Here is a 26214-nt window from a genome sequence, read left to right as displayed (position 1 = left end):
AGAACTGTTTAATCATACAGCATTTATAGTTCTAAATAAAATCATTCCCTTTACTAAAGAACTACTAAAGGCGCTGTTTTAACTGGAGTCAAAGGCCCAGTCACGTTTCTTCTTTTCACCCCGACCCCTTGTTTTCAAGTGTCACTCTAACCCCTTGTTCCTGAGCTACAGGGCAGTGGTTGAGATCTTCCCTCTGAAATGAGACCCTCTAATAAAAGAGCATCACTTCATTAACAGCTACTAGCGCCGCTCTGTAGGCGACCCTGCCCGTCTGCAGGGACAGCAGAGGAGGGGAAAGTTCAGCTCCTCACTGCTGGGCTTTAGTTACATTTAGGGATCATACGCCTTCAAAGAGGGGGGCAGTTATTTATTATCACCCCCCCTAATTCTTCAGTGATGTGAAGCTGAAGTCAGATATTCTCCATAGTTCTAATTTTCCAGTTCCACCTTAAATGGAGCAGCAGGTACATTCTGGCGCTTCAGGCTTCAGAACTGCTGGACTATTTAAGGTGGAACGGGAAAGTTAGCTAGCTGGCTACAGAGACATTAGCATGCTATTGGAGATTTCTTGTGCTTGTTATGAAGAAAAAGATCAGAATACACTGAAACCACACTGAACTAAGATGATCCAAAGGTTATTGCAATTTCTACCCAAGAATTTGTGAGTTTCTTTGTTCTCTTGTTCAGCCATCTTTCTGGTTCTTTTTTTCCTCATATCTCTCTGTTTGGAGTCTCTGAAAAACCTCTGTTTGGGGGACCATGTAGCCCCAACACTTCACCCCACCCCTCTATCCCAACAACAATCAGGACACCTTACCCCTAGACGAAAACAGAGGCTATGCGTTAAGTGGTAGGGGCAAAGGGTGAAACAGGACCGGGCCAAAGTGTCGACTCAATTGATTCCAGCAGTAAGACTCAAGAGTCTGAGTCAACAGAGGGCCCAAGAACAACGCTGCATTGAATAGGGATGAATGGAGATAAATGGCTGTTGTTGTCGTCTGCTGTTCTCAGTCATGGCGCTGTGTCTGTGTTGCATCGGTTAATATCCAGTTGTCTTCAGGATAAAATAGGCCATAATTTGCTTATTACTCCACCGATTCCCCCAAATTTGCTTTCATTATAATCGTTAGACATTCCTAATACATTATTTGAACATACATTCCCTCAGCACTTTATTAGGCCTGTCTACATGTATTGTCCATTTTATCAGCTCCACTGAATATATACAGTTACAGACTGTAGTCCATCTGTTTCTCTGATACTCTGTTACCCTGTGCTTCAGTGGTCAGGACCCCCATGGACCCTCACAGAGCAGGTACTATTTGGGTGCTGGATCATTCTCAGCACTGCAGTAACACTGACGTGGTGGTGGCGTGTTAGTGTGTGTTGCGCTGGTGCGAGTAGATCAGAGGATTCCCCAGAGATTTTTGGCAATGAATTTTAGTGAAACTATCGATAGCTCAGATCAATATTTGTGCAAAACAAAAGACATTTTTAAAACACTGTATGTGTTTATTTCAGTGTGTTTAACAGTCGGCGTGTTTAACAGCTTTGGGAAAGAATGGAAAACCAGCAACACTAATATTGTTCCAGTTACGTCAGAATAAATGGTGACAGTTAGGAGGGAGAGTGGCCTAAAATCAGCTTCAGACAGGTGTGTTTGTACACAAGTGTTGTTCAAACAGTCTGGACTCTCTATGCTTTCTGCTGGCAGGTGTTGGAGGTGCAGGCCTTCTCCAATTCTGTGGAAGCAAAAGAAAGAACAATGACTTTCTGGCTAGTTTGTGGTAGGACCATGTAGAGATAAGACTGTAGCTCGTCTGCTGTAGCACAGGTTGTATTAGCCATCCTCTAGACATTCATTAATTGTCAAAATAGTCCATTTCTGACCAAAGAGCTGCTCTTGATTGGTTATTTTTGGTGGATGGTCATCTTTTAACTTAGCAGTTAAAAATGTGTAAAACCTGCAGCAATACAACTTTGTGTGACGCACTCGTACCAGCACCGCACACACACTACTATGGGTGCCAGTGGTAATTCTGGGCTTCCTAAAATTGAATTTGCAGTACCCTTGTCTTACCTCATTTCCCTGTCACAGCATTAAAACATGACACCTTCACAAACCTTCTTTTTATTTTGTTACAGCTGCACAATTCCAGCTTTTACTCAGCACACTGCAAACTGTGAATATGAAAACAAATCTGTGTGACTGCTTATCAATGCATTGCATTCAACTCCCTGAAACTTTTAAATTCTTCTCAAACCTGCTGCACCTTGGTTGTCAAAAGCAAAGATCTAAGTGAACTGTTTCTGCCTCGTACAGGAAAGATCCGTTATTCACATCCCAACAAAATCTGCACAAACATACCCATCTATCTAACTATAAATCATGAAAATCACAGAATAACAGATGTATTCTGCTTTTAATTTGTAATTTACCCAGGCTGAAAGACAGAAGGGAATAGACCGCCCACCTGTCCGGCCGGACACTGATGGGCGACTGACTGTTGAGCTCTCCTGCTACCTACTTCAGACCAGCTGCCCATGCCCCAGCTACCACCACCTGCCTTGGAGTAGCTGCCCACCGTACATTGAAGTTCTCATGGACTCCCAGCTATTACTACTACTAAAACTACTGCTATTAATATTAGTAGTATAATAACTCTTTAGGTAGTCTGAGCAGAGGATGGGTCCCCCCTAGTGAGCCTTGGTTCCTCCCAAGGTTTCTTCCTCAGTCCTGAGGGAGGTTCTCCTTTCCACCATCGCCCCTGGCTTGCTCACCTGGGGGTTTTACATTCTTGTTAAAACTTTAAAATCTTGTAAAAAGTCTTTACTGGAATTTTGTGAAGCTGCTTTGTGGCAACATCTGTTGTAAAAAAGCGCTTCAAATAAATTTTACTTGACAATAGAGAAAGAATCCTATTAACACATTTAACGTCCTACCAGCATACATAACAGACACCAGAGATTTACGTTCTACTTCAACTTCACTTTCAGGCTAAAGTTACAATACAATACAAGTACAATAACACAGAGCATATGCTGTACAGCTGATTTATAAGAGAAAATCCCTAAAACGCTGTACATTTGCAGCAGGACATGAGAGTTTTCTTTGGATCGCTTAGACACATAATTTCCATGGCAGTTACTATAGGATGAGCATCCTTTCTGTTAACTCTTCACCTCTGAAAAACTAGGAGACATTGGGCCAGATAAAACTCAGGCATAACAGCGTTACACCCGGCAAAAAGTACGGCATACAAAATAAGAGCCATTCATACGATAACAGTGGCGGGGATTACCGTACCAGCGCTGTGGTATTTTCACCAGTGTTCTATCCAAGAGCCAAACCAAACTTAAATTTACATTTATGCCATTTGGCTGACACTCTACTCCAAAGCGACTTACAGGTTGATTGTTTTACCCAGGTAGGCCAAGAGTTTGGGAGTCTTGCCCAAGGACTCTTATTGGTATAGTGTAGGGGGCTTGTCCAAGCAGGAGATTGAACCCCAGTCTACAGTGCAGTAGGTGAAGGTAAGAGTCAAGGACTCTTATTAGTAAAGTGTAGGGTGCTTGTCCAAGCAGGAGATTGAACCCCCCAGAGTAGAAGGCGGAGGTGTTACCCGTTCCCAGTTACCATTTCAGTCAGTCACTCTGTCAGCATTATTAGTATTATATCATCTTTGCTATAGACAATAACACCTTAACACTAAGCCACTTTAAAGAACAACACTCACGTCACTTTAAAATGTATATTGTCTCTATGGTTTGTGTATATTTAATATATTCCCATTTGTTTTTCTTATATTTCATTTTTACTTATTTACTTGCTGCTGAGTGATTACCTGAGCCTCACCACAAGCATTTTAATGCATAAATGTCCTGACATGTTGTGCAAATGACAAAAAAAGGCAAAACACTGAATCTGTTGCAGGAAGAAGAGGCAGCTTCAAGCTCAGTGCCGGTTAAATGTGCCGGTCTAAGTGGTTCAGGTGTCCTATTTTTGCCAGATTGTGTCATGTTATGAATCGCTATCGTCATATTTAAATGGCGTAAACGTTTGGCCATGCCTCACATTCACATGCCAGTAACTGTAAGTAATTTATAAACGTGCAAACATGTTTCCGGCAGGCTGTTTACTCATAAAGTCAAGGTAAGGTAGCGTTGCCTTTTCTGAGTCTAGCTTGTAGTCTTCCTCGTTTTTGCTATTCTTGTTCATTTTTTGGCATTTTTAAAGTCTGAATTGCGTTTTTGGCAGCATTTCATTTAAATTAAAAGCTCAACTTTTGTTCTTCTTACAAACCGTGACTGAGCCAAACACAGAATGGAAGATGCTGTCCGTACTTGTAACTATCCATCCATCCATCCATACATTTTCTAAGCCGCTCCTCGTCAGGGTCGCGGGGGGATGCTGGAGCCTATCCCAGCTAGTCGTTGAATATTATTTTTACATTTTTGTCTGGAATTCTGTGAAACTGCTTTGTGACATCCATTGTAAAAACCGCTATTCAAATAAATTTGATTTGATTTGATTTCCTTAATTACAAATATCGGTAACACTGTAGGGTGCTATTCATAAGGCTACATGACACCTACATAAGCTTGTCATGATCACTTGCTTAGCCCTACATAAGTTTTTATAAATGTTTATTCCAAAACGTGTCATTTGCTACAAAGGTTGAATTGGCCAATTTTGATCAAAGTCAGCTAAAGTAGCCATTATGACAGATGACACCTGTTGTAATAAGCATTTACGAACTGTAGGTGTAGTTGTCATGTAGCCTAATGAAAAGCGCCCTACAGTAAAGTGTTACCTAAATGTTTCAGTAACCTTAAAAGTCACATACAATACCCCCCCGGGCTCTTTGTGCACTACTGTGTCTGTGAAGGGTCCAACACCCAAAATATATTTGGTCAGTGGTGGTCCTATGGTGGTCCCTTTCCACAAATAAACTGTGTAGAAGGGAGGCTGATAATCTGCACTGTAACAGATGAGCCACAGTCTTTGATTGTAAACCATCAAAGGGGGAAGTTTGGTACCAATGGCTTTAAGTACATTGTGAACAGTTGTACCTGGCACACTGGTGGCACACTGGCGGAGAGAATCCATGCTAGACATGTAGGCGTCGCCCAGGAATTCCTTAAACCCCTTTGTTGCTGGAACCTCTTGGAGGCATTGAGTGGAGTCCTTAAAGAGCAGGTTTTTTTTGACGTTCTCTGACTCGAACATCTTGAACGGGGCATCAGGGATGCCACTGCCAAACCTAGACTGAAACGCAGAAGATAAAAATCTCATATGTTTACATTCATCTGCACTTTATATACTGTATATTTATTATTAAACTGCAAATAGAAATACTCCTTTTCACATATGTGCAAAACCACAGCTGCTACACTCTTTTATATCCACTCTCTTTATTTTACTTGTTTTACTTTTAGAATTTTATTTTAAAATATCTTAGTTAAATTTTCTATTTTTTAAAATGTGTAAAAACAATTTTAAATTATGTTGTCTTTCTTTTTTTACATTAGCCTATATTTTTTTGCTTTATTCCTCATTTTATCTTTTTTTTATTTATGCACCATTAGGATTGCTACCCAAATTCATTGTACCCTGTGCACTGACAGAGAATCTTGAATCCAAACACAGTCAATCTGCCAAGACGTTTATCTGAAGTTTATTCATTTTAGCACTGGAGCTACATGACTAATGTAGCTAAGTAGTGGAAGATTTTTTTTTTATTAGGCAAATTAATCAAACTGTGGACTGGTCCAGTAATCTCTCAGACTTGTTCATGTGGTTTCTGGCACTGTGTGACCTACCAGGATCAGTAGCAGCACCCATTCCGAGGCCTGAATTTTCCTGTACGTTTGGACATTTTATAGACAACAGAATGTCAAAGCCAAAAACACGTCTTGGCAGATGAACTGCTTTTAGAGCAAGGTGAAATGATGGGCTTTTGAGCCATCGTTTACCCTACAGTTTGACACCAGTATCACTGTGTTTACCTGCTGCTCCTTTAGGATGGTCACCACATCACTACGTGACTCAGGGCGAGTTACGACAGCATGAGCTGGAACCATGGCAAGGTGACACTTGGCGAAGTCTGAGACAGGAGCAGGGCTCTCCTGTCCAGGGCAGATCAGCTTAAAGTCTGATGATTTCAGTTCAGAAGCCCAGTCTGGACCCTTGCCTAGAGACAGAATGAGAGACACATGAGGGACTTTCAGGTTTTAAGACATAAAGTGAAATAGGTAATTCCAGCTCAGCTGAGGGCTCTTAAAAAATGAGTGAAGCCGCACACTCACCGTCTGTATTTTCCCCTACAATAGTGTGCTTAACAAAGGCCACATCACCAGTACGGTCAGCCAGACAGCTGTAAAAGTAAAAAAATGCAGACACTCAGGGAGGGTGATTTCACACCTTCACTGTTTGGTCAGGACCTTCTGACTTTTCGAATTGGTCCAAAAGGTGCCTCAATCATGATCCAGACTAAAGGACGACAATTTGGTCCAACCAAAAGAGGTGTTCTCAGTCTGGATCAAACTGAACCATGGTTTGGTTTTGTTTGCTGTGTGAAAACTTTTTTGTACAGTCCTGACTTTCAGAAGTTAAGGCAGGCTTTCGCCACCCATTAAACAATAGGAGAAGAAAAAGACCTGTGAGAGAAGTAAAAATGACCTGTAGTAGCATATAAGGAGAGAAGACTTGGGCTGGAGGTTAGGGAACCAGCCCTGTGACCGGAAGCTTGCTGGCTCTATCCCCTCGGCTGACAGTCCATGACTGAAGTGCCGTTGAATAAGGCACCTAACCCCCAACTGCTACCTGGGCGCTGTGTATAAAGCTGCCCACTGCTCCCGGCAAATGTGCTCACTGCCCCCTAGTGTGGGTGTTCACTAGTGTGCATGTATGTGGGTGTTTCACTGCATGCATGGGTTAAATGCAGAGGTTTAATTCCACAGTGTGCAAACAAGGTGACAAATGGTTTTAAATTTAAAAAAAATTCTAAATTCAACTTAAAATAAGGCATGAAAATAAAGATCTCTCTAGTTTCTTCTCTGAGAGGATGGAAGAGAGAGGAGAATCATTATCTTCATTCAAATGTCAGAGGTTGCCTGCTGTACTGACAACAAGCCAATGTCACCCACATCACCCTACAAACCAATCAATGTCAAGTATAGGGAGACACAGCCCACATAGGTGATCATGACAGGTTCTTTAGTGCCCTTGCTAAACTGCAATGTGAAACCACAACTTCCTGGACCAAATATATACAATGTAAAAACACTTCAACTTAAGTACAAACTGTGTGTGAAAACGCCCTCTAACCAGACACCAGCCTTAGTTTTCAGTGATTACACTTATGGCTGTAACTACCTATGAGTGCACTGAGGATCAGACAATGGCAGTTTTTAGAGGTCCAGACCTTGATAGTTTTTAGAGGTCCAGACCTTGGCAGTTTTTAGAAGCGGTTTATCAAAGTTCTTAAAGTTGTTAAAAGTCTGTTCATTCAGCAACATTCCTAGGCAGTGATCTCCAGACCGGCTTCCTATCTCTTTTAATTGGGAGAGACCAAAATACTCAAAACTGAAGGCCAAATTACTGAACAGTAATTACTGTTACAGTATATTTATTTAAGCCACATTTAAGACATTTTTCAGTTTTTATAATAATTTGTAAGTACCCCTGGTCTTCTACATTTTATGTAAATTTCATGATGAGTGGACCAACAAAAAATGATTTGATGATACTTTGATAAGCATCTGGTTCCTTTGACTTGCACTAAAAGTAAGGCATGTTTTTCCTTCTTTTCCTTTCAATAGCTAAATGAAAATACATTTTAAAATAGTTTATGGAAAAGTAATCAATGCAAAGAACTAAAAAAATGTCCCTACAACTTCTACTCTAACAACTCACAGGGCCTGATTACATCTTGCATGACCGTGTTTTTAATGATTGGATCACGCTGGGATTTTGCTTGATCACATGGAAAGTCTTGTGTAAACACCCTCAGGATGCACTGTAAGGCTACAACTGGATCACTTAAACAGCATTTGTAGGAGGCCAGAAAGAGATCTTTACCACTTTTAACATATTTACATTTACATGAGCAGAAATAGATCTGGCGTGTGCCGACTAACAGGTGAAAGAACAAATAATAAAACAAAGATAAATAATAAAACCAAGAGCCCTCCTGCACTCTGGGTCAAATGGAGGGGGCCTGGAAGTGCTGTAGATTGAATGGGTGGGGCTAAACTCCTGTAGACTGAATGGGGTGTGTGTACGTAATATAAATAAATGAATGGTTGTGAAGTCCCAGTGGGCTGATTTCGCAAGTTCCATATATGGACTGTATACACTGGGCAGTGAACATTATGCTTTGAAACCTTAACAGTTTTTATAGCGTACATAATTAGTTACTCTAACTACACTTCAAAAGGAACATTCACTATATCATTGTATGGGCAACTTAATGGTATTCAAAGGAATAGTTTTTTCATGTAAATCGTACCGAAAGGCTCCAGCATAGCCATAGTACATCTCCTCTGCAGTGGCCTTGCATTTGGTTTCATTGCTCCCAACACCTTTACCACTGCCCTTGCACAAAGCGCACAGGGTGGACTTAGGATCAGCACCAGGAGCACAACTCTGACTGAAGTATTCAGCTGCGGAAGGAGAAAAGAGAAAGAGAAGTCATTCAAAAACAATACAAAAGCCTCCTGATAACCAGAAAGGTTTAAGGTTAAATGGGGCAGGTCATCTGTTGTGGTACATAAATTTTCTTATTTTCAAATTTTAGAATTAAAGTTTGTAGGAATCGATGTTTAAATGCGCTGCTCTTCCATGCACTAACAGTGGGAGAAATAGTAAGCGACCTATTGACTTAATGCCACAATTATGACGATCTAATGAATCACTTGTTGTACATACAGTAATATAGAGTAAGACAGTAACTGAGCAGAGAGAAAGTAAAAAGTAAAGTAAAACTCACAGAAGTCACACTTTCCGGTCCTGCGGTGAATGAGGCCCATGGGGATGTTCCAGCCTGCGGTGCGGCCTATGCCAGTGTGGCAGGACTTTTTGTCTTTCAGAGTCTCCCAGGTCACTTTAGAGTCTTTACGTACCACAGCCACCGCGTAGTAGGAGGAGGCATCTGAGGAAGACATGAGTGAGATAGAAAGGTTGGCCTCTACATTAAAGTAGTTCTGCAAAAATCTATTTCACACAATTTCCCCCCGCCTGACCCTAATCATCCATCAATCATAGTGTCATATTGTTAAGTAACCTCAAATAGAGGTTTCCGACACTGCATGAAATTCTGCGTAACATGGACAAAAGTATGTCACATGCTGGTTTCCATTCACACATCTCCTAAGCCGCTTCTCCTTCTGGGTCACAGGAGCCTATCCCAGCTGTCATTGGGCGGAAGGCAGGAAACACCCTGGACAGGTCGCCAGTCCATTACAGGGCAGCCAGACAGACACACTCACTCACACACAATCGAACCCAGGCCCTCCTTGCTATAAGGCAACAGCGCTACCCACCACGCCACCATGCTGCCTGGTTTTGACAATTTGTAAAAGTCTAAAAAAAGGAAATTAATAAGAGATGCAGCATGTTGATTGTATTACTGATATTACCTGCTCACTGATATTACCTGTATATACTGTATTACCTGCTCAGCTGATTAAACAACATATTTGAAGAACACATGTTGATCTGTTTGGACAGAATGACAAACCTTCTGACTGAAGAAATACTATATTATATATATATATATATGAATCTAGTAAATTGGGTTTATTCAACTTCTTAAATGTCAGCCAACAAGAAAGAAAACTGCCTTAGAAGAATTACTTTTTGAGATATTTCATTTTTCTCCTTGTTGTAATTCAGCCAAGTAATCTAGGCATGAATTTGAGGACGAAGGCATTGGTTCAAATCAAGCTCCATTTTAGCTATTAGCCTGGTCTTGAGGTTGGAAAGAAAAGAAAGAAGAAAATATGGAGGCGTTGTTTTGCCTCTGGTGACTTCGGGAGCTGTTCAAACTAAATGGCCTCAACCTATACAGGACTGTGCAAACAGATCACCTTTTCTTTGTCATTCATCTGCTGCCTATGGTTATGTGGACAAGGCCCACAAAAACCTAAACGCTTTTGTTTGCTGTGATTTCTCTTCTCCAGCACTTGCTCCTCCTTCGTCCTTGCTCAGCCTGAGTCTCCACCTTTGCTCCTCACAAGTTCCTTATTTGGTTCTTCCTCTACCTCTTTCCTTTCTGCTACTCTTCCCCTTCACTATCCTCAGGCATTTCTTGCCCCCCCCTCCCAGAAATAAATGATCCCCATTCAGCCCAGCTCTTTGTGAGTCACTGTCCCTCCAAGTTTTCCTGTTTCCTAGTTCCTAGTTCAAGAACTTATCAATTAATGCATGAGAGAGCATAGAGTGAAGGTGGAGAACATGGTGATGTTTCACTTACCACCTTCACCAGAACACTTTGCTGTTGAGACAGAGAAACAGAATGAAACAGTCAGCTACCACGTCTTCAACAACTGAACAACAAAGATAAACGTGTTTATCAAGCCAAGATGTTCCTCACATCCATCATACTGCTCCACCATGGCTGGGACCAGACCACACTTCCCCGCAGTATACACCTGTCCTCCATCAATGGCCATGGCATCAGCCTGTTTACGCTGCAGAGAGAAAGATTCAAAGGGGAGAAGATCAGAATACTATGGCCACACATTCAAAATTGCCAACTTAAATCAAATGTAAATAAACTAAACTACATCCATTTTATTTTTTAATGAAAACATAGCAATGATAACATGCTGATCTGCTCTCAGGGGATGTTTGAATTTCGAAACCAATGAACATCAGGACAGTCAGAAACAGATAATCTGAATGGTTAAAACTGAAGAAGCTTTTGTGGCCCTTAGTGGGGGCCGAGAGTAGCAAAAGTTTGGGAACCGTTGATGCAGAGAAAGGACTGTTATATATTATTTTGTATATTTTGGTTTTGTTGATATTCAATATGTCACGTCAGGTCCAAAGACTCCACATATCCAGGGCCTATCAAGCCAACCCAGAAGTTGTGGGCCTTTTTTTTTTCCCATTTTATTCCAGTGTCAGAAGAATCAAGTTACATTGAACTGACTGACTATTTTCTTTTTTCTTCTTTTCTTTTTGCAAAATAACAGCCCTCTCCAAATGAGGAAGAGACCAAGACGAAACCAAGTCTGACACTGCTAGTTTAAGGTCAATACTACAACACTACATTACTGTAGAGGTGTTTTGAAATTTATGGGCTGAACTGCATGCATAGCTGTAACAGTCATGGGGATGATTCAAATTTCAAATTCAAAGTCTTTTTTTTTTTTTACCCAATTTTCACCCCAATTTAGTCGTTTTCAATTCCACCCACTAGTTAGGACTCCCCCAATCAAACGATATTACCAACGCTAGGAGGGTGAAGGCAGCACAGGCTTCCTCCGAGACCTGTGAAACCAGCCACCGCTTCTTTTCTAACTGCCGCAACGACACTGGACAGCTGAACGTTATTAACGTAAATAATAATGACAGTCCGAAAATTAAACGTCACATTAATAAATTAAAAATCACATAAAGGACACAGATGTGGTCTCACAAATCTGTAGCCTTGCTTGAGGTCTTACAGTACCATGATTTTTCTGATGCAGTCCTCCACGCTCTGTTCCACATGGCACTCGATCTTGGCACCGCCGCTCTTGTCCGCGCTGTTCAGCGACCATTCATCGCACTTGTCTTTCTCAGCGTGGCCCACAGCGCACCACTTTATGCCCCCTGAAGCGCCCTCTGTGGTCCTCTCTGTGGAAGAAGATTTACAAGTTATATTTTTACATGCATTCATGAGGCCATCATAAAGTACTTTAAATCGTTTTTTTTTTTTTTTTTACACATTTTTGACTGACTGATACTGAACTGAACTGTGCTAAAGAGCACTATGCGATGCTGTCCTTATTCAGGGCTATTAGGCTCTGTAATGAGTCAAATAACTACTGACCTCCTTTAGACTTAACGGTTCTGAATCATAAATACAGTGTGGGCACTTCATTGGTTAACAGTAATCTGCAGATCTCTTCTCTAATTAATTATAGAATTATAAATACACATTTATCATCTACATGTACATTTATTTGAAAAAGAATCACATGTATTGATGTGGCTGTTGCAATTTTCTTACAGATTCAATCGTTTTTAATAGTTATTTACCAACTTTGTGGTAAATATGTTAAATGTTCCTTCCTCCTTCAAGTGAAGGAAAAACACACATTAACCTCTCAAAACAAACTTGCAGTGAGAACGACGGTGGAAGTCAATCAGTCAGAATTATTAAGAGTAAGAAACGGTGAGCGGTGTTATCGAGGAGCGCATCACGTCTGACTCACGCTATCCTCATCATTTGAAGGGTGGAGCGGTTTTTATTTCAGTCCTGAAGCTAACAACTTCTTTCGTTACATAGCAGCTGACAGTTATCCTGACAGATCTGTCAGACTGATCAGGACTGCTTCTGGCGCTCACACTCATGATTATAAAACTGCATGTAAAGACAAATATTAGTGCGCTCGTTAGCATGTCACCGTTTTAACTGTTCCATTAAAGTTAGATTTACGGCATTTGGCTGACGCTCTTATCCAGAGCGACTTACAGTTCGATGAATTTACACAGGCAGGTGAAGGTGGTGTTGGGAGTCTTGCCCAAGGACTCTTATTGGTATAGTGTAGGGGGCTTGTCCAAGTAGGAGATTGAACCCCAGTCTACAGTGTAGTAGGTGAAGGTGGTGCTGGGAGTCTTGCTCAATGACTCTTATTGGTATAGTGTAGGGGGCTTGTCCAAGCAGGAGATTGAACCCCAGTCTACAGTGTAGTAGGTGAAGGTGGTGTTGAGAGTCTTGCTCAATGACTCTTATTGGTATAGTGTAGGGGGCTTGTCCAAGCAGGAGACTGAACCCCAGTCTACAGTGTAGTAGGTGAAGGTGGTGTTGAGAGTCTTGCTCAATGACTCTTATTGGTATAGTGTAGGGGGCTTGTCCAAGCAGGAGACTGAACCCCAGTCTACAGTGTAGTAGGTGAAGGTGGTGTTGAGATTCTTGCTCAATGACTCTTATTGGTATAGTGTAGGGGGCTTGTCCAAGCAGGAGACTGAACCCCAGTCTACAGTGTAGTAGGTGAAGGTGGTGTTGGGAGTCTTGCCTAAGGACTCTTATTAGTATAGTGTAGGGGGCTTGTCCAAGCAGGAGATTGAACCCCAATCTACAGCATAGTAGACAGAGGTGTTACCCAGTACACTACATTATACCGAAGTTTGTTTTGCTCCTCAGCATCTAATATCGCTCTGACTAGCTCCAGTGTTATCTTTAGCAGTAGCTCATCTGCAGGGTCGGCTTCTGTCGCTAAAACTTCCACCTTATTGGACATGAAATTGTTTTAAACTGGCTTCATATTTTGTCAGTTCTCAAAGGTGTGTCTGCACTGAACGCATTATAAACCCAGTTTGTTCATGTTTCAGATGTTCCTCTCGGCGCGCTTCAGAAATTTCCTTTGTGCTACTAGACATTTTAGTCTGTTAACATACGTGTTAATGGTTCTACCATTTAGCCTGCATTAAAAGTTGAACAGACGTGTCAATAATAATTAAGGGAGGTGTGACTTTCTCTGAATTTTGCATAAGGTCAGTCGCCATGGACAACAATTTTAATGTATTTCCTTGTACTTACAAACACATTTATAGTAAAAGGCTTATGCGGTTTCCAAACTATTGTCTGTGGTATTCAAAAGCACTACACACAAGTGGTTTACAGACTAACAGGTGCAGTTGGTTGAAAAACACTACATTCCTTCAATACAGTTTTAATGTATCTACTTGTCTGTCTATCTCAAAGAAGTCTGAAGACGTGTATGTAAGGTTTGAAAGCTGCATTAGAGCTGACTGTGGATCACCTTTCTTCAGAGAGCGGATAATGGACATATATTCTGCTCCAAGATACAGGAAGGCGTCAGTGGTCTCAGGCAGCTTCACTAGCTTTTTAGTGGAGTCTTTGAACATCAGGTCTTTAGAGCCACCCCCAGAGGTGAACAGGCCTTTGTCCTGTATGACACAAAACACAAACAGATCAGACATCAGGCAGTGAATTCATAACCATTTCCTGTAGGAACTTTCTGTGAGGAGCTTTTAGACGTGGGTGTCTGGTTCCCATCACCACCACTGTGAGCAGCTCTGACTCAGCATAAATCTGTAAACTTGTGTATTTTTTAATCAAATTTTATACACCCTTTATCTAAAATGTCTTGTGCTACAGTCATTCAGTCAGCAGTCATGAGGAGTCAAAAGTTTGGGGAACACATCTTCTGTGGAAATTTTTCAGAGTAAAGCTCGATATTCCCTGAGAAACTTTTCAATTAACAAAGAATAAAAGCAAAAAAATCCCTGCAGCGGTGTAGTGAGGAGTCCCTGCTCACCAAAATATCTTCCTCAGTATGAAGAACAGGTTTTAAAATAATGTTGACAGTGATGTTGTCTTTCCAAACACTTTTACGACAAAAACACCGATGAGTGGTGATGAGTACTGACATCACAACATCGGGAGAAAACCTACACAGCCTTTTTTCCAAATGCAGCACGTTCACTCATATAGGCATAAAAAGTTGCACTTATGATAGTTTTCTGCTAAATAAACCTGATTTAATATGTAGATCAGCAAGCTTTGATGTGGTCAGTTATTGTGAGAAAACGTGCATAAAAGATGTGAAAAGCTACTGTACTGTACTGTACTGTGTACCTTGAGTGACTCTAGAAGTGTAAAGATGCGATCTGCCACTGTAGCATTCTTCCGGCTGACCACAGCGTGGGCGGGGACTCGGGCCAGGTGGCAGGTTTTATAGTCATCGATGCTTTTCCTGGTGTCGTCTTTACACAGCAGCTCATACTGACCCTTCTCAGCAGCTGAAAACATCCAATATGAGGAGTTAGAATCACATGTTGGACTTTAGTAAAGTCAGCTTTTAGTAATGTCAGCTTTTAGTAACGTCAGCTTCCCACTGTTTATGAAAACCCTTAAAAGGTTGTAAAGTGTGTGTTGTTGTAAAGTGTGTGTGTGAAAATACATTGCAAATTAGAGACTGACTACTTCAACACAAAACAGAACAGTAAATAATGGCATAAAAAATTAGAATGTATTTGACACAGTATCATCAATCAAATAAATCAATATCATCAGTAAAAATGTTTATCATCAATAAAAATGTTTTGAATGCATCAGCGGGGATATGGACTGTTCTTACTGTTCAATAGTGATGGATATATGACATACAGTGTTTGAATTTGGCTGTGCCGAACCACTGAGTGCCTGGCAGCCAATGAAATGGCGTTACAAAAAAAATTGCAAGCATAATCCATCCATCCATCCATCCATTATCTTCCGCTTGTCCGGGGTTCGGGTCGCGGGGGCAGCATCCTAAGCAATGAAGCCCAGACCTCCCTTTCCCCAGCCACTTCCACCAGCTCTCCAAGGGGGATTCCGAGGCGCTCCCAGGCCAGCTGGGCGATATAGTCGCGCCAGCGTGTCCTGGGTCTTCCCCGGGGTCTCCTCCCAGGTGGACTCGCCTGTGACACCTCCCGAGGGAGGCGTCCAGGAGGCATCCTAACCAGATGCCCGAACCACCTCAGCTGGCTCCTCTCGACGTGAAGAAGCAGCGGCTCTACTCCGAGTCCCTCCCGGATGACTGAACTTCTCACCCTATCTCTAAGGGAGAGTCCAGACACCCTGCGGAGGAAACTCGACCGGTAAATCGAGAGCCTTGCCTTATGGCTCAGCTCTTTCTTTACCACAACAGACCGGTAAAGAGCCGGCATCACTGCTGACCCAGCACCAATCCGCCTGTCAATCTCCCGCTCCCTTGTACCATCACTCGAGAACAAGACCCCGAGATACTTGAACTCCTCCACTTGAGGCAAGAGCCTATCCCCGACCCAGAGAGGGCTCTCCACCCTTTTCCGCCTGCAAGCATAATCTTTTTGCAAAATATCTTTCATATGCAAATTTATGAATAGGCCACTCAATTAATTATTACTACTATTTTATTGTTGTTATTAAAAAATATATTGATTTATATAAACATTTTGTGCAGTTTTTCCACAACTGAATCACATTTAAAATTATTTTTAAGCTATACCCTTCAAAACAGCTTTTCAACCATATGTATTTACTAAGACCGCTGTCTCTTCATGACTTCATCACTTCAGAAGCTTCTTTCTGTTTTCTCTCAAGCATCTAAACCTCACATGTGATCAGAGGGTGGGACTGTGCGGAGCGTGGCGTGTGCTGCGGTCGCATCAATGCGCACGCTGTGCTGCCGCTGCGCTCACGTGTATCTCTGGTCTCGACTCTAATCTGATCTTTGTCTTTTTAATGGCTGCATAACATGTGCGAGACTGCCAATTAATACTACATGAATAGCACGACATTCCAGATTTCTGGCTTATATTTTCAAAATAACTAGTTTATAGTGCTTTTACTATTTACTTATGGTCCTGTCTTTGACCTCCCTGATAATGTGGCTACAAGTTACTCACTCTGTAGTAAAATTAATCATATGTGCCTTAGCGGTACAATCTGAAATTATGCATCTACTGTTAAACAGCGGACAATTTATTTATAATAATCATTTAGACGCGCCGTAAATGCGCCATAATTTCATACATTTCTGACATGCTTGCAAAAAGCTTCATCTGGCAAATAGAAAGTCATTCAAAACTCTTTGCTCACCTGGGACAGTCAGGTGCTTCACAAAAGCAACGTCTCCAACTCCGGCCTTCAGGCACCTGAACAAGTAAGAGCGATAACAAGGCGACATCAAGACCTCAGGGGTCATCCTAATGTACTTTGCAAGACAACGATAAAAGCAGCAGTGTGAAGTTCTTACTGGAAGGCTCCTTCGTAATCATAGTACGGCTCGCTGTGTGAGCGTGAGCAGTCACCTTTGCACAGCTTACACAGTTTAGATCCTTTCTCAGCTCCAGGGACACAACTGGCTGAGAAGAACTCTGCCACCGCTGCAAAAACAAACCCACACACTTCAGAAAAATGCATGTGACAACTTACAAGCCCTAGAATGATTAAATCAAATCTGTGATCCATCATGCAAAGATGTGTCACTGGTTTAAAAACACAATACTCACAAAAAGTACTGCAGTGAAGGCCTAATACAGGACTGAGGCTCTATTTCAGCAGAATTAGAGTATTGTGTATTAAAGCTGTCTTTCATATCGAGTGCAGAACTAATGGACTGCAGCGCTGAGTTGGTTTTTATAATGTGGAAGGTATGGAAAAAGTCTGACCGATCAAAGCTCTGCTGTCATGGTTAGAGCGCAAACACATGTCCATCTAGATGGCAGCAGAACTCTTAAACTTATCAGAGCACAACGTTTACGACAAGCAACATGCTGACTATAAAAATGTACAGGTTAAAGGACATGAACAGCAGAGCAGAGCTGAAAGACTGGAAATGACCATGAGAACATGACAGTGACTGTATATAACTGTTATTTTGATTTATATAGATGCATTCTAGTCTCGTCACGGCCCCGAAAAACTGCAAAGCTATTAGCTTCCACTGCTATAGAAATGAACACTCCTTTTTAATGAGAGAAACAACAAACAGAAGCAAAGCATCAAATTCCCCCACTGACATACAAAAATCACTCGTTACTCAGCTCCAGTATGAGGTGGTGGAACTCCCCGTGTTGTTTTGCATTTTACATTTACAGCATTTGTCGGATGCTCTTATCCAGAGTAACTTACATTTTAATCTTTTTTTTAAATATTTTTACCCAATTTTCTCTCCAGTTCGTCTCCTATTCCACCTTCTAGTTAAGACTCCCCTAATCACACAATGTTATCATGCTACCAACGCTAGGAGGGCGAAGGCGGCACAGGCTTCCTCCGAGACCTGTGAAGCGCCATCGTATCTTTTCGAACTGCCGCTCATGCAGCATCTTTGGACAGCCGAACGCGCTTGGAGGAAAGTGCCACGATCTGTTACGTCAGCTGATAGACGCCTGCACTGACTAGCATTGTGTTGAGTGATGGGGGAGAGGTGGAAACATCCTGCCCACCCAGAGAGCACGAGGCCAATTGTGCTCTCTAGGACTCCCGGCCATGGATGGAATCACCAGGCATTAACCAATCTCTTGATGATAGGGCCAACGCTTGCTCCATTCAGGAGCCCCCACAATTTTAATCATTTAACACAGGAGGGTGAAGGTGGTGTTAGGAGCCTTGCCCAAGGACTCTTATTGGTATAGTGTTGGGTGCCTGCCCAGGTGGGGGATTGAACCCCACTCTACAGTGTAGAAGGCAGAGGTGTTACCCACTACACTAACCACGCATCGTATAATTGTTTTACAGCCCAGTGTTTGTATCGTTTTTATTGCAGTGCTTAAAAGAAAACTGATGTACTCATAACAAGAAAGTTATTTCCTTGTCTTTAGATCAGGAGTCGCAACCCAAATGTTAAGAAGAGCCTTTTTGTCCTTTCAATAAAAATCAAACCACCTTGGGAGCCACAGCATTTCATGTTGATTTTAACATATTGGCTGGAAATATGTCTCAGTATGTCCTGAATGACTAGTACAGACAAAACAATACAATATAAACAAAAACACAGGCTTACTTTGCTCTGTTTAAGCTGTAGTTCAGCTATAGCTGCTTTTCTCGCATCTCCAACAGGAAACTTTTCCTCAAAAGTAAAATCATTTCTTGTAAAATGTTTCGCAACGTTCAACTCTTCACAAGGCTGAATTCAGCTTCTCAATCGCCAGTTCAAATTGTTCCTTTCCACCTTAAATGGTGCTTGAGGTGCCAGAATGTAACTGTTGTGTCATTTAAGGTGGAATGGGACAATGTGAATGTGAAACTGACCTCAGCTTCATGACATTTTAGTGTTCATCAGTTTCCCGTTGAAGATTAAACGTATCAGGAAACCAGCTGGAGTGACTATAAACACAAATAAATCCATTCATCTCCAAATTATCTATGTCCGTCTTAAATCTCTCTCGTTGCCGTTTCATAGCTACTAGCTGGGTGAGACTGTTGTCTGTGTTGCTATGGTGACCAGCAATCTGTGCTGATCTTCAGGGTTAAAGGGTGAATCAGCAGTTCTACATTAACTCCAGCGTTTAAGACCATTTACTGTTAAACTGTGTTGAATGATCAGCAGAGCTTTATTTTACTGTAGAGGAGGATTGTTTTATTATTACCTACTGATCTGATTCAGCTGTGGAGCCACAACAGGGCAGGAAAAGAGCCGCATGTTGCCGACCCCGGTTTAGACAAAAACCCGCATTGGACTGAGCAGATCTTACTATGTTAATCATCTATTTTTTCCGCTGAACAATCGTGCTGCATGTGAATCGGCCTTTAGACTCTGAGACTGCATTGTGATAAATTACTGAATACACTTGCACAGTTTTGCTCTCTAAAATTTGATCTAACTGAGATTGGACCAACTTTCTATTTAACACTGTTAAGTTACTGCAAATTGACAAAAATGATTATTCATTAATAATTCATAATGAATTTCCAGGCTTATTTTTCTGTATCTACCATAAATTAATCAGTAACTTCTATGAATTATACAGTAAATATGAAATATTCAGTATTACTATAAAATTACTATGATTTATTCAGGAACTAGGGGAATTGATTCTTATTAACAATCCACAGAAACAAACATGATCAGGATACACACCCTTCTCCACAGGTTTGTCCTCACCACCGCTCCATACGATCTGCTTCATGGAGACAAGCGTGCCGATGGGAATGTTCCAGCCTGCGGATTTCCCCAGCCCAGTGTGGCATGACTTCTTACCACGGAGCTCGCTGAATTTAAAGCCTGAGCCTTTCTTCACCACGGCAACGGCGTAGTAACAGGACTCAGAATCTGAAACAAGGTAAAGATAAATGGGGGGAAAAAATGTCAAAAAACTTGTGATTCTGGTGAAGCATGTGTATTCCCATGTGTGGAATTTAAGACCTCGGATTAAGGACCTCAGCAGAACATAAATCATTCCACCATTTACACTGCATGGCAATGCCCATTCTCAAATAAATGTAAAATATCTACGCTATTCAAACCTACAGGCACAAGCCTTACAAGGTCTTTTCAGTGTGTTTGGGTTCATCAGCTCTGCCATCCTCTAGTCTGTCATCAGCGGTCAGTTTAGACCACAGGATTGTGGTCGGCAGGATATTTTAGTTGGCTGACTTTTCAGGATTGTTTTAATGTGGTCTTTAGGCATCATTTTACAATTTAATTGGCAATTGTCTACATTAGTCTACCAACAAATACTACAGTGCGTGAACAACATAATAAATATAACAAATATATATATATATATATATATATATATAAATAGTGATTTTCTGGATGTTTGTGTGTTTACCCATCGCCAAGCCGCTCCTCGAGGAAGCCCAGTATTATATGTAGTTAAAAAGCAGCTCCTGGTTTGACCAATCAGTGCTCAGTAAATTGAGCTCATGATGTCATTGATGATATTAACGAGTCTCTGTGGCGGCTGTGAAGGTGTCCAGGAAAAATATGGACCCGAGAAATTCTTGTTACTTCTTATTGTTTTTCTGTTTATTTGAATTATGAATATGATTTTATTCTAATGTATATTGTGATAAACTCACTGCTGAGGGAAACTGTTTGAAAACTTTCGCACAGTACTGTATATTGTACCATAGGCAGGCCTGATATTTGTCTGCCACAACGAGCATGTTTAACCACATTTCTAGAACAATCTCATAAATGTTAGGTAAAAAAAAGGATATCACATCACTCAACATGTTAAACGGTTCAGTTATGTTCATGTTTGGAGGTACTAGTGATTTGCTATGGTTTGCATGAAATAAATTAATAAAAGTACAAGTGCATGAGTTTTAAATATTAAACTTGGCTTTAAAAGTTTTTAAATCTGGTTAACCATCCCCAGACACAGGCCTATGCCAAGTTAAACAAATTAAGTTTGAATGGAGCTTTATGTCCTGTGTTAAATATGTTGACTCGGCACCTTTTGATTCTAATTCCAAACTCTAGATGCCATCATTTAATGCCAACTCTAGAGGTTTTATAGTTCTTTAAGAGAAATTACCTTTGCCGTAGTCTTCTGCGATGATGGGATGAAGGTCGTAGTTTCTGAGGCCGGCTTTGTAGATGTCACCTCCATCCAGAGTGATGGCATCTGCTGCACCTTCCTAACAAATAACATTAAATGACTGAAATGAGTCTACAGATTAAACATGAAAGCAAGCAAAAATATTCTACTGTTAAGTCATTAACCAATCACTGATGCCTAGTTTACCCAGTTTAACCAGTCTGCACTGCATTATTAACAACACGGGGCCTCATTCATCAAATGTCCTTAAGAAGAAATTTCTTCTTAAAACCCGCTTACGCAGTTCTGACGAAGATTCTGACTCAGTGTTTTCTCATGTGGGATTTGTTCTTAGGTAAGAACAGAATCTACACACACTCAGAAGCACGAAGGTGAGAACCTTTGCGCTTTAAGAACACGTCATGAATCTGACGTAGACTTTTTCTTAGGACCTTTCTCAAAAACACATTTAAAGACAAGACCTAGGAAGCTGTTGTCAGGTTCAAGCCTTAATCTGAGTTGGCCCAGGCTGCAACTGACCAGCCCACAAATACCCACAACTTTTACACTCTTCTCTGGGCAAGGAGGGGTCACCACCTGACGTAGTTGTTCTGCGAATATTTCAGACTTTTTGATCTCCAAATTTCATGATCTCATTTCACACACACAAGCCACTTCTTCCTCAGGGTCACGGGGGGTGCTGGAGCCTATCTCAGCGGTCATTGGGCAGAAGGCAGGATACACCCTGGACAGGTCGCCAGTCCATCGCAGGGCAGACAGACAGGCAGACAGACACAATCACACACACCTAGGGGCAATGTAGCATGTCCAATTGGCTTAACTGCATGTCTTTGAACGGTTGGAGGAAACCAACGCAGACACGGGGAGAACATGCAAACTCCACACAGCGAGGACCCCGGTCGCCCGGTCAGGGAATCGAACCCAGGCCCTTCTTGCTGCGAGCTCCCAGCTAATGTTTCTAGGGCTGCATCTCAGTTAAAGAAGTAAAACTGAATGTGTTTTTACTCGATTATCCCCACTAGGTGGCGTTCCTTCTATCACACAGTCCCATCTGGCTTTCACCACTGTCCAAAGAAAACCATGAGTCTCTATATCATTTCAACACACCAGCCGTCCTTTACACTGTCTGAAAATTTCATGATGAATGGACCAATGGAAATCCTCTAAAATCACTTGGAATAAAATCTCTTTACATTAACATGGAGTGTTTTCACCTTCATCTGGAAAAGTTATTATTTTGGAGATGCTTGTTTTCCTTTGGACAGGGATGCATATTTTCCTCTTGGGTTTTCTGGACGTGGACAGCTGTGGTACTGCTGGGATTCAAACTCATAACCTCCTGATGTTGGGATGAATTATTAGACAGCTGCACCACATGAAATGATGCAATGCTTTAAAGTAAAAACTATAAATATACAAAATATAAATAAATATAAAAAACATTTGGTAACACAAAATCTGAGCTGCTTCATGTGTTTCTGTGTGGTTCACTGGACTAAGCTGTCACTCCAACGGGAGGTTGTGAGTTTGAGCCACAGCGATGCCATAGCCATCTGTAAGTGTGAACCCAAAACGAAAAATGTCTTGCAGTATTGCATGATGGAAGGAGTTGTGACCAGCGGGGATTTATTTCATTTTTGGATTTTATTACCTTACTGAGATGCAGAACTAAAACATAAAGAGAAAAGACTAGACACTTGAGTTGTGTGAACTTAGGGGTCCTCAAGTTGAGTCAACTCAAGAAAAGCCACGATCAGTTATTATATCATTTTAAGTTGAGCTGACCTCTCATTATTAACAGTGTACAAGCTTCTCCTTTTCAAAGACATTCTTAATAACATGTGGTACAACAGAATTTCTCTGTGTGCTTCTCCAGGCCACAGGCTGTGATGAGGCCCGCCTGGCACACACTAATACAATTTGTAACACACTCAGCATCACACACACACACACACACACACACACACACACACACACACATTCACACACACTCTAACACATACGAGCATGCATACGAGCGGCACGCGTGCACACACATTCACACACACACACACTCAGAGCTGTGCATATACAGAGGACCGTACAGCATAATATGCTCTCAAGACACTTTAGACTCATATTTTGCCCATTGTAAGGTTTACAGGTATGACTGTGTGCATGTGTGTGAGAGTGTGTGTGTGACGGTAGGATTTGCATATTTTATTTTATTTTATTTACTACATGTAAACATGTGTCTGATTCTGCGCTCTGTGAGTTCCTGTAACCAAAACCAAATTCCTTGTATGTGTAAACCTGGCCAATAAAGCTCGACTCTGATTCTGATTCTTTTTTTTTTTTTTTACTTTTTTCTGAAAATCTTTTACATTATCAAAAAAATCTCTAAGATACTGGTGAATGAGGCCCGTTGCTATTATCTCTTAAAAAATAAAATGTCCATGATTATTTTCACAACAGCGGTGGTGCTTCCAAATATTGGCCTATATTGTACTTATAATCATCAGTAGATGTTAGTAAAGTAGTTGTAGCTCATTCCATACTCTATTAATAATGGAGTGTGTTACATTTTAGTGTATCAGCAAAATGATTGTGTGCGCAATTTCACAGTGCTGTGCTAAATGAACAAATAATCAAATGCATATAAGCAGGTACAATACACACCATGTAAAGACGCATCTGAAAGGTGTCCTACCTTGATAGCTTTGATACATTCATCAGTTCCATGACGATGCACGCATAGAAGCCCTGATGTTTTTGTTTTGAGGTCAGTGCATTTTTTAAGCTCCTTGTCTGATTTTAAACACCATCTGATCTTCGGGTCTTTGATTACTGAAGCAGATGCAACCTGTGCCAAAGCTGAAAAGACAAGACACTTACAGCCAGGGCTGGACATGATCCATATCTGTAACTGTGATTATGATTTAGTCTGCTACACTGAAAAAAGTGCAGTGTCAAATTTATTCAATTCAATGTTTACATCATTTCCACACTGATAAAACACATTACATCCACACAGATGTGTCTTTCAGCTCCTTTACTTTCTGCAGTGACCGTATCGGTGCAGTGTATTTCATTCATGTGGAAGTGTTGTACACATTTCAGTCAAATTAGTTTCCCACTCTTCTTTATTACAGTACATTAAAACCTCAATGATGAACCCTTAATGCTTCACGGTTTGTATTGTTTTGATCAGATTCCTATATAGTCATATGCAAAAGTTTGGGCACCCCAGTCCAATTACATATTTTATTGATTTAATAAGTAAAAATAAGTTATTTCAAGTTTTCTGTGTGTCATTTTTGTTGTCTCTGTTTACTTGCTGATTTTACCATGTTGGGGGAAAAATAGAAAATAAAACATAAAATGTGCCATCACTTTTTCACAGACCACAATTTATTAGTAAAGTGTTTATTTTTACATAAATGGCTGCAACTGTAATGACTGCAATTTCCCCCTGGGATCAATAAAGGAATTTTTTTTCTTTTTTTCATGTACGTTAAATTCAGTAAATAAACACTAAGTGAGCATTAAAATGTGCAGAAGTGTCTTCTCAGTAGAGGATGTGTTCACTTATTCACACTTAGAAAATCAGGGATGGCCGAACTTTTGCGTATGACTGCAAGGGACGTTTTCTTAGTGGCTCATTTGCAGATTACAGATTACAGGAAGGCAGAATATTGCAACAACAGATCAAATGAATAATTAATAATTCTGATTACAGGTTAGAAATTAGGACTGACCGACCGTGCTAATGCGTTAGTGTTTTAGTTAGCTGTTTCAACACTTACACTACTACTAACAAAGCGTCAATGAATTTGCTCAAAATAAAGAAGGATAAAAGAAAGAGAGCTCAGCAATAAAAGCACGTTTAATGCATTACCGAGGCATCCGAGGAAGGCGAAGATGAGGATGAGCTTCATGCTGGGGATCCCGGGCTTCCAAAGGCAGCTCCTCGCTGTTAGAGGGGAGAACGGCTTTTTTTATAGGCAGCCTGAACCTGAGTGGGTGGGACCAGAAGGGAAGGGGGTGTGGTTTTAATCACTGGTTTAATGGCTAACCAATCCCAGCACACGAGGTGTGGTTTGCCTGAATGCAAGTGCAGAAAGAAAATCACGCTGGGCCTGGGTGGAATTTATTTGGAAATTCCCAAATTCCAGTTTTCTTGGTGAACAGATCACATTACCAATTAACAAGGATGACTAGATTTCACTGATAGCTGTGAAGCATGACAGAGTACTTTATAAAAAAATAAAGGTTCCTAAAGAATGTTTTAATTAACCCAATAAGTACATTTAGTATGATGAGGAAAACTCCACAGAACATGTTTTAGCTATGTGTGGGTTAACGTGATTAAATTACTGATCATCTAACTTACACATGGGAATTAACTGACTGTCAGCAATCAGCCGTGATCAATACTAAACAAATGAAGGGATAAAAGCTCACTTGGAATACCAAACATTTAGATATGGACCTAAAAATGCTATAACAAGGTATGGATGGTTTATTAGTCAACATTTACAAAACACACAGGGGGCTACAAAGATGTGAAGTTTTATGCCAGTCTAGTTCTGAGATGTGCAAATACGGCCATACAGACCTCACAAGATTTTGCAGACTGATCTGTGGTTAAATATCATCTGAGTGCATTTGTGGTCTACAGCAATTTGCACACAAGGGAGGGGGGCGGGGTCTTCTGAGGCCTATAGGGACCTGCTTTTAGAGTACAGAAATAACAGGCTCCAATACAAACAACGTAAAGTTCACAAAACCACTGACTTAGCTGTTATTGTTTTAGAAACTACAGTTGTTTACAATTAACTATTGCTACGGTTCACTCAGCTATAGCTATTTTTATAGTTATAGCTGATCACAGCAGTTAATTATTGTTGATTATAGTTAACCACTGCTACAGTTGAATTAGCCATAGTTACTGTTAACTAGTAATTAACTACAGTTCACTACATTTAACTACTGCTGTGCTTAACTTAGCTATAGAT

At 41.0% G+C, this 26214-nt stretch overlaps 1 protein-coding gene across 2 annotated transcripts in view; it reads right to left on the bottom strand.

The window, feature by feature from the left end:
• Positions 1–25211, bottom strand: part of LOC108442899 (serotransferrin-2-like) — a 144007-nt gene extending 118796 nt beyond the window's left edge. The window contains exons 1-17 of one of the 2 annotated variants that reach the window (XM_017723184.2): positions 25095–25211; positions 23907–24070; positions 21194–21296; positions 19789–19980; positions 16963–17092; positions 16806–16861; positions 14820–14983; positions 13981–14128; positions 11682–11848; positions 10599–10695; positions 10479–10499; positions 8994–9155; positions 8514–8667; positions 6310–6377; positions 6010–6194; positions 5074–5269; positions 1490–1742 (exon numbers count right to left, since the gene is read on the bottom strand). In XM_017723184.2, coding sequence (XP_017578673.1) covers positions 1696–1742; positions 5074–5269; positions 6010–6194; positions 6310–6377; positions 8514–8667; positions 8994–9155; positions 10479–10499; positions 10599–10695; positions 11682–11848; positions 13981–14128; positions 14820–14983; positions 16806–16861; positions 16963–17092; positions 19789–19980; positions 21194–21296; positions 23907–24070; positions 25095–25134 — 2094 coding nt within the window. In that variant the 5' untranslated portion in view covers positions 25135–25211 and the 3' untranslated portion in view covers positions 1490–1695. Of the gene's footprint in view, positions 1–1489; positions 1743–5073; positions 5270–6009; positions 6195–6309; positions 6378–8513; positions 8668–8993; positions 9156–10478; positions 10500–10598; positions 10696–11681; positions 11849–13980; positions 14129–14819; positions 14984–16805; positions 16862–16962; positions 17093–19788; positions 19981–21193; positions 21297–23906; positions 24071–25094 lie in introns of those variants that run through there. The other variant, XM_017723186.2, reaches the window with a different exon arrangement.
• Positions 25212–26214: the final 1003 nt, after the last annotated feature.

The sequence above is a fragment of the Pygocentrus nattereri genome, chromosome 19 (assembly GCF_015220715.1).
Source record: "Pygocentrus nattereri isolate fPygNat1 chromosome 19, fPygNat1.pri, whole genome shotgun sequence".
Lineage (NCBI taxonomy): Eukaryota > Metazoa > Chordata > Actinopteri > Characiformes > Serrasalmidae > Pygocentrus > Pygocentrus nattereri.
Note: the sequence above shows the minus strand (reverse complement) of the source record. Positions and strands in the feature narration are given on the sequence as shown.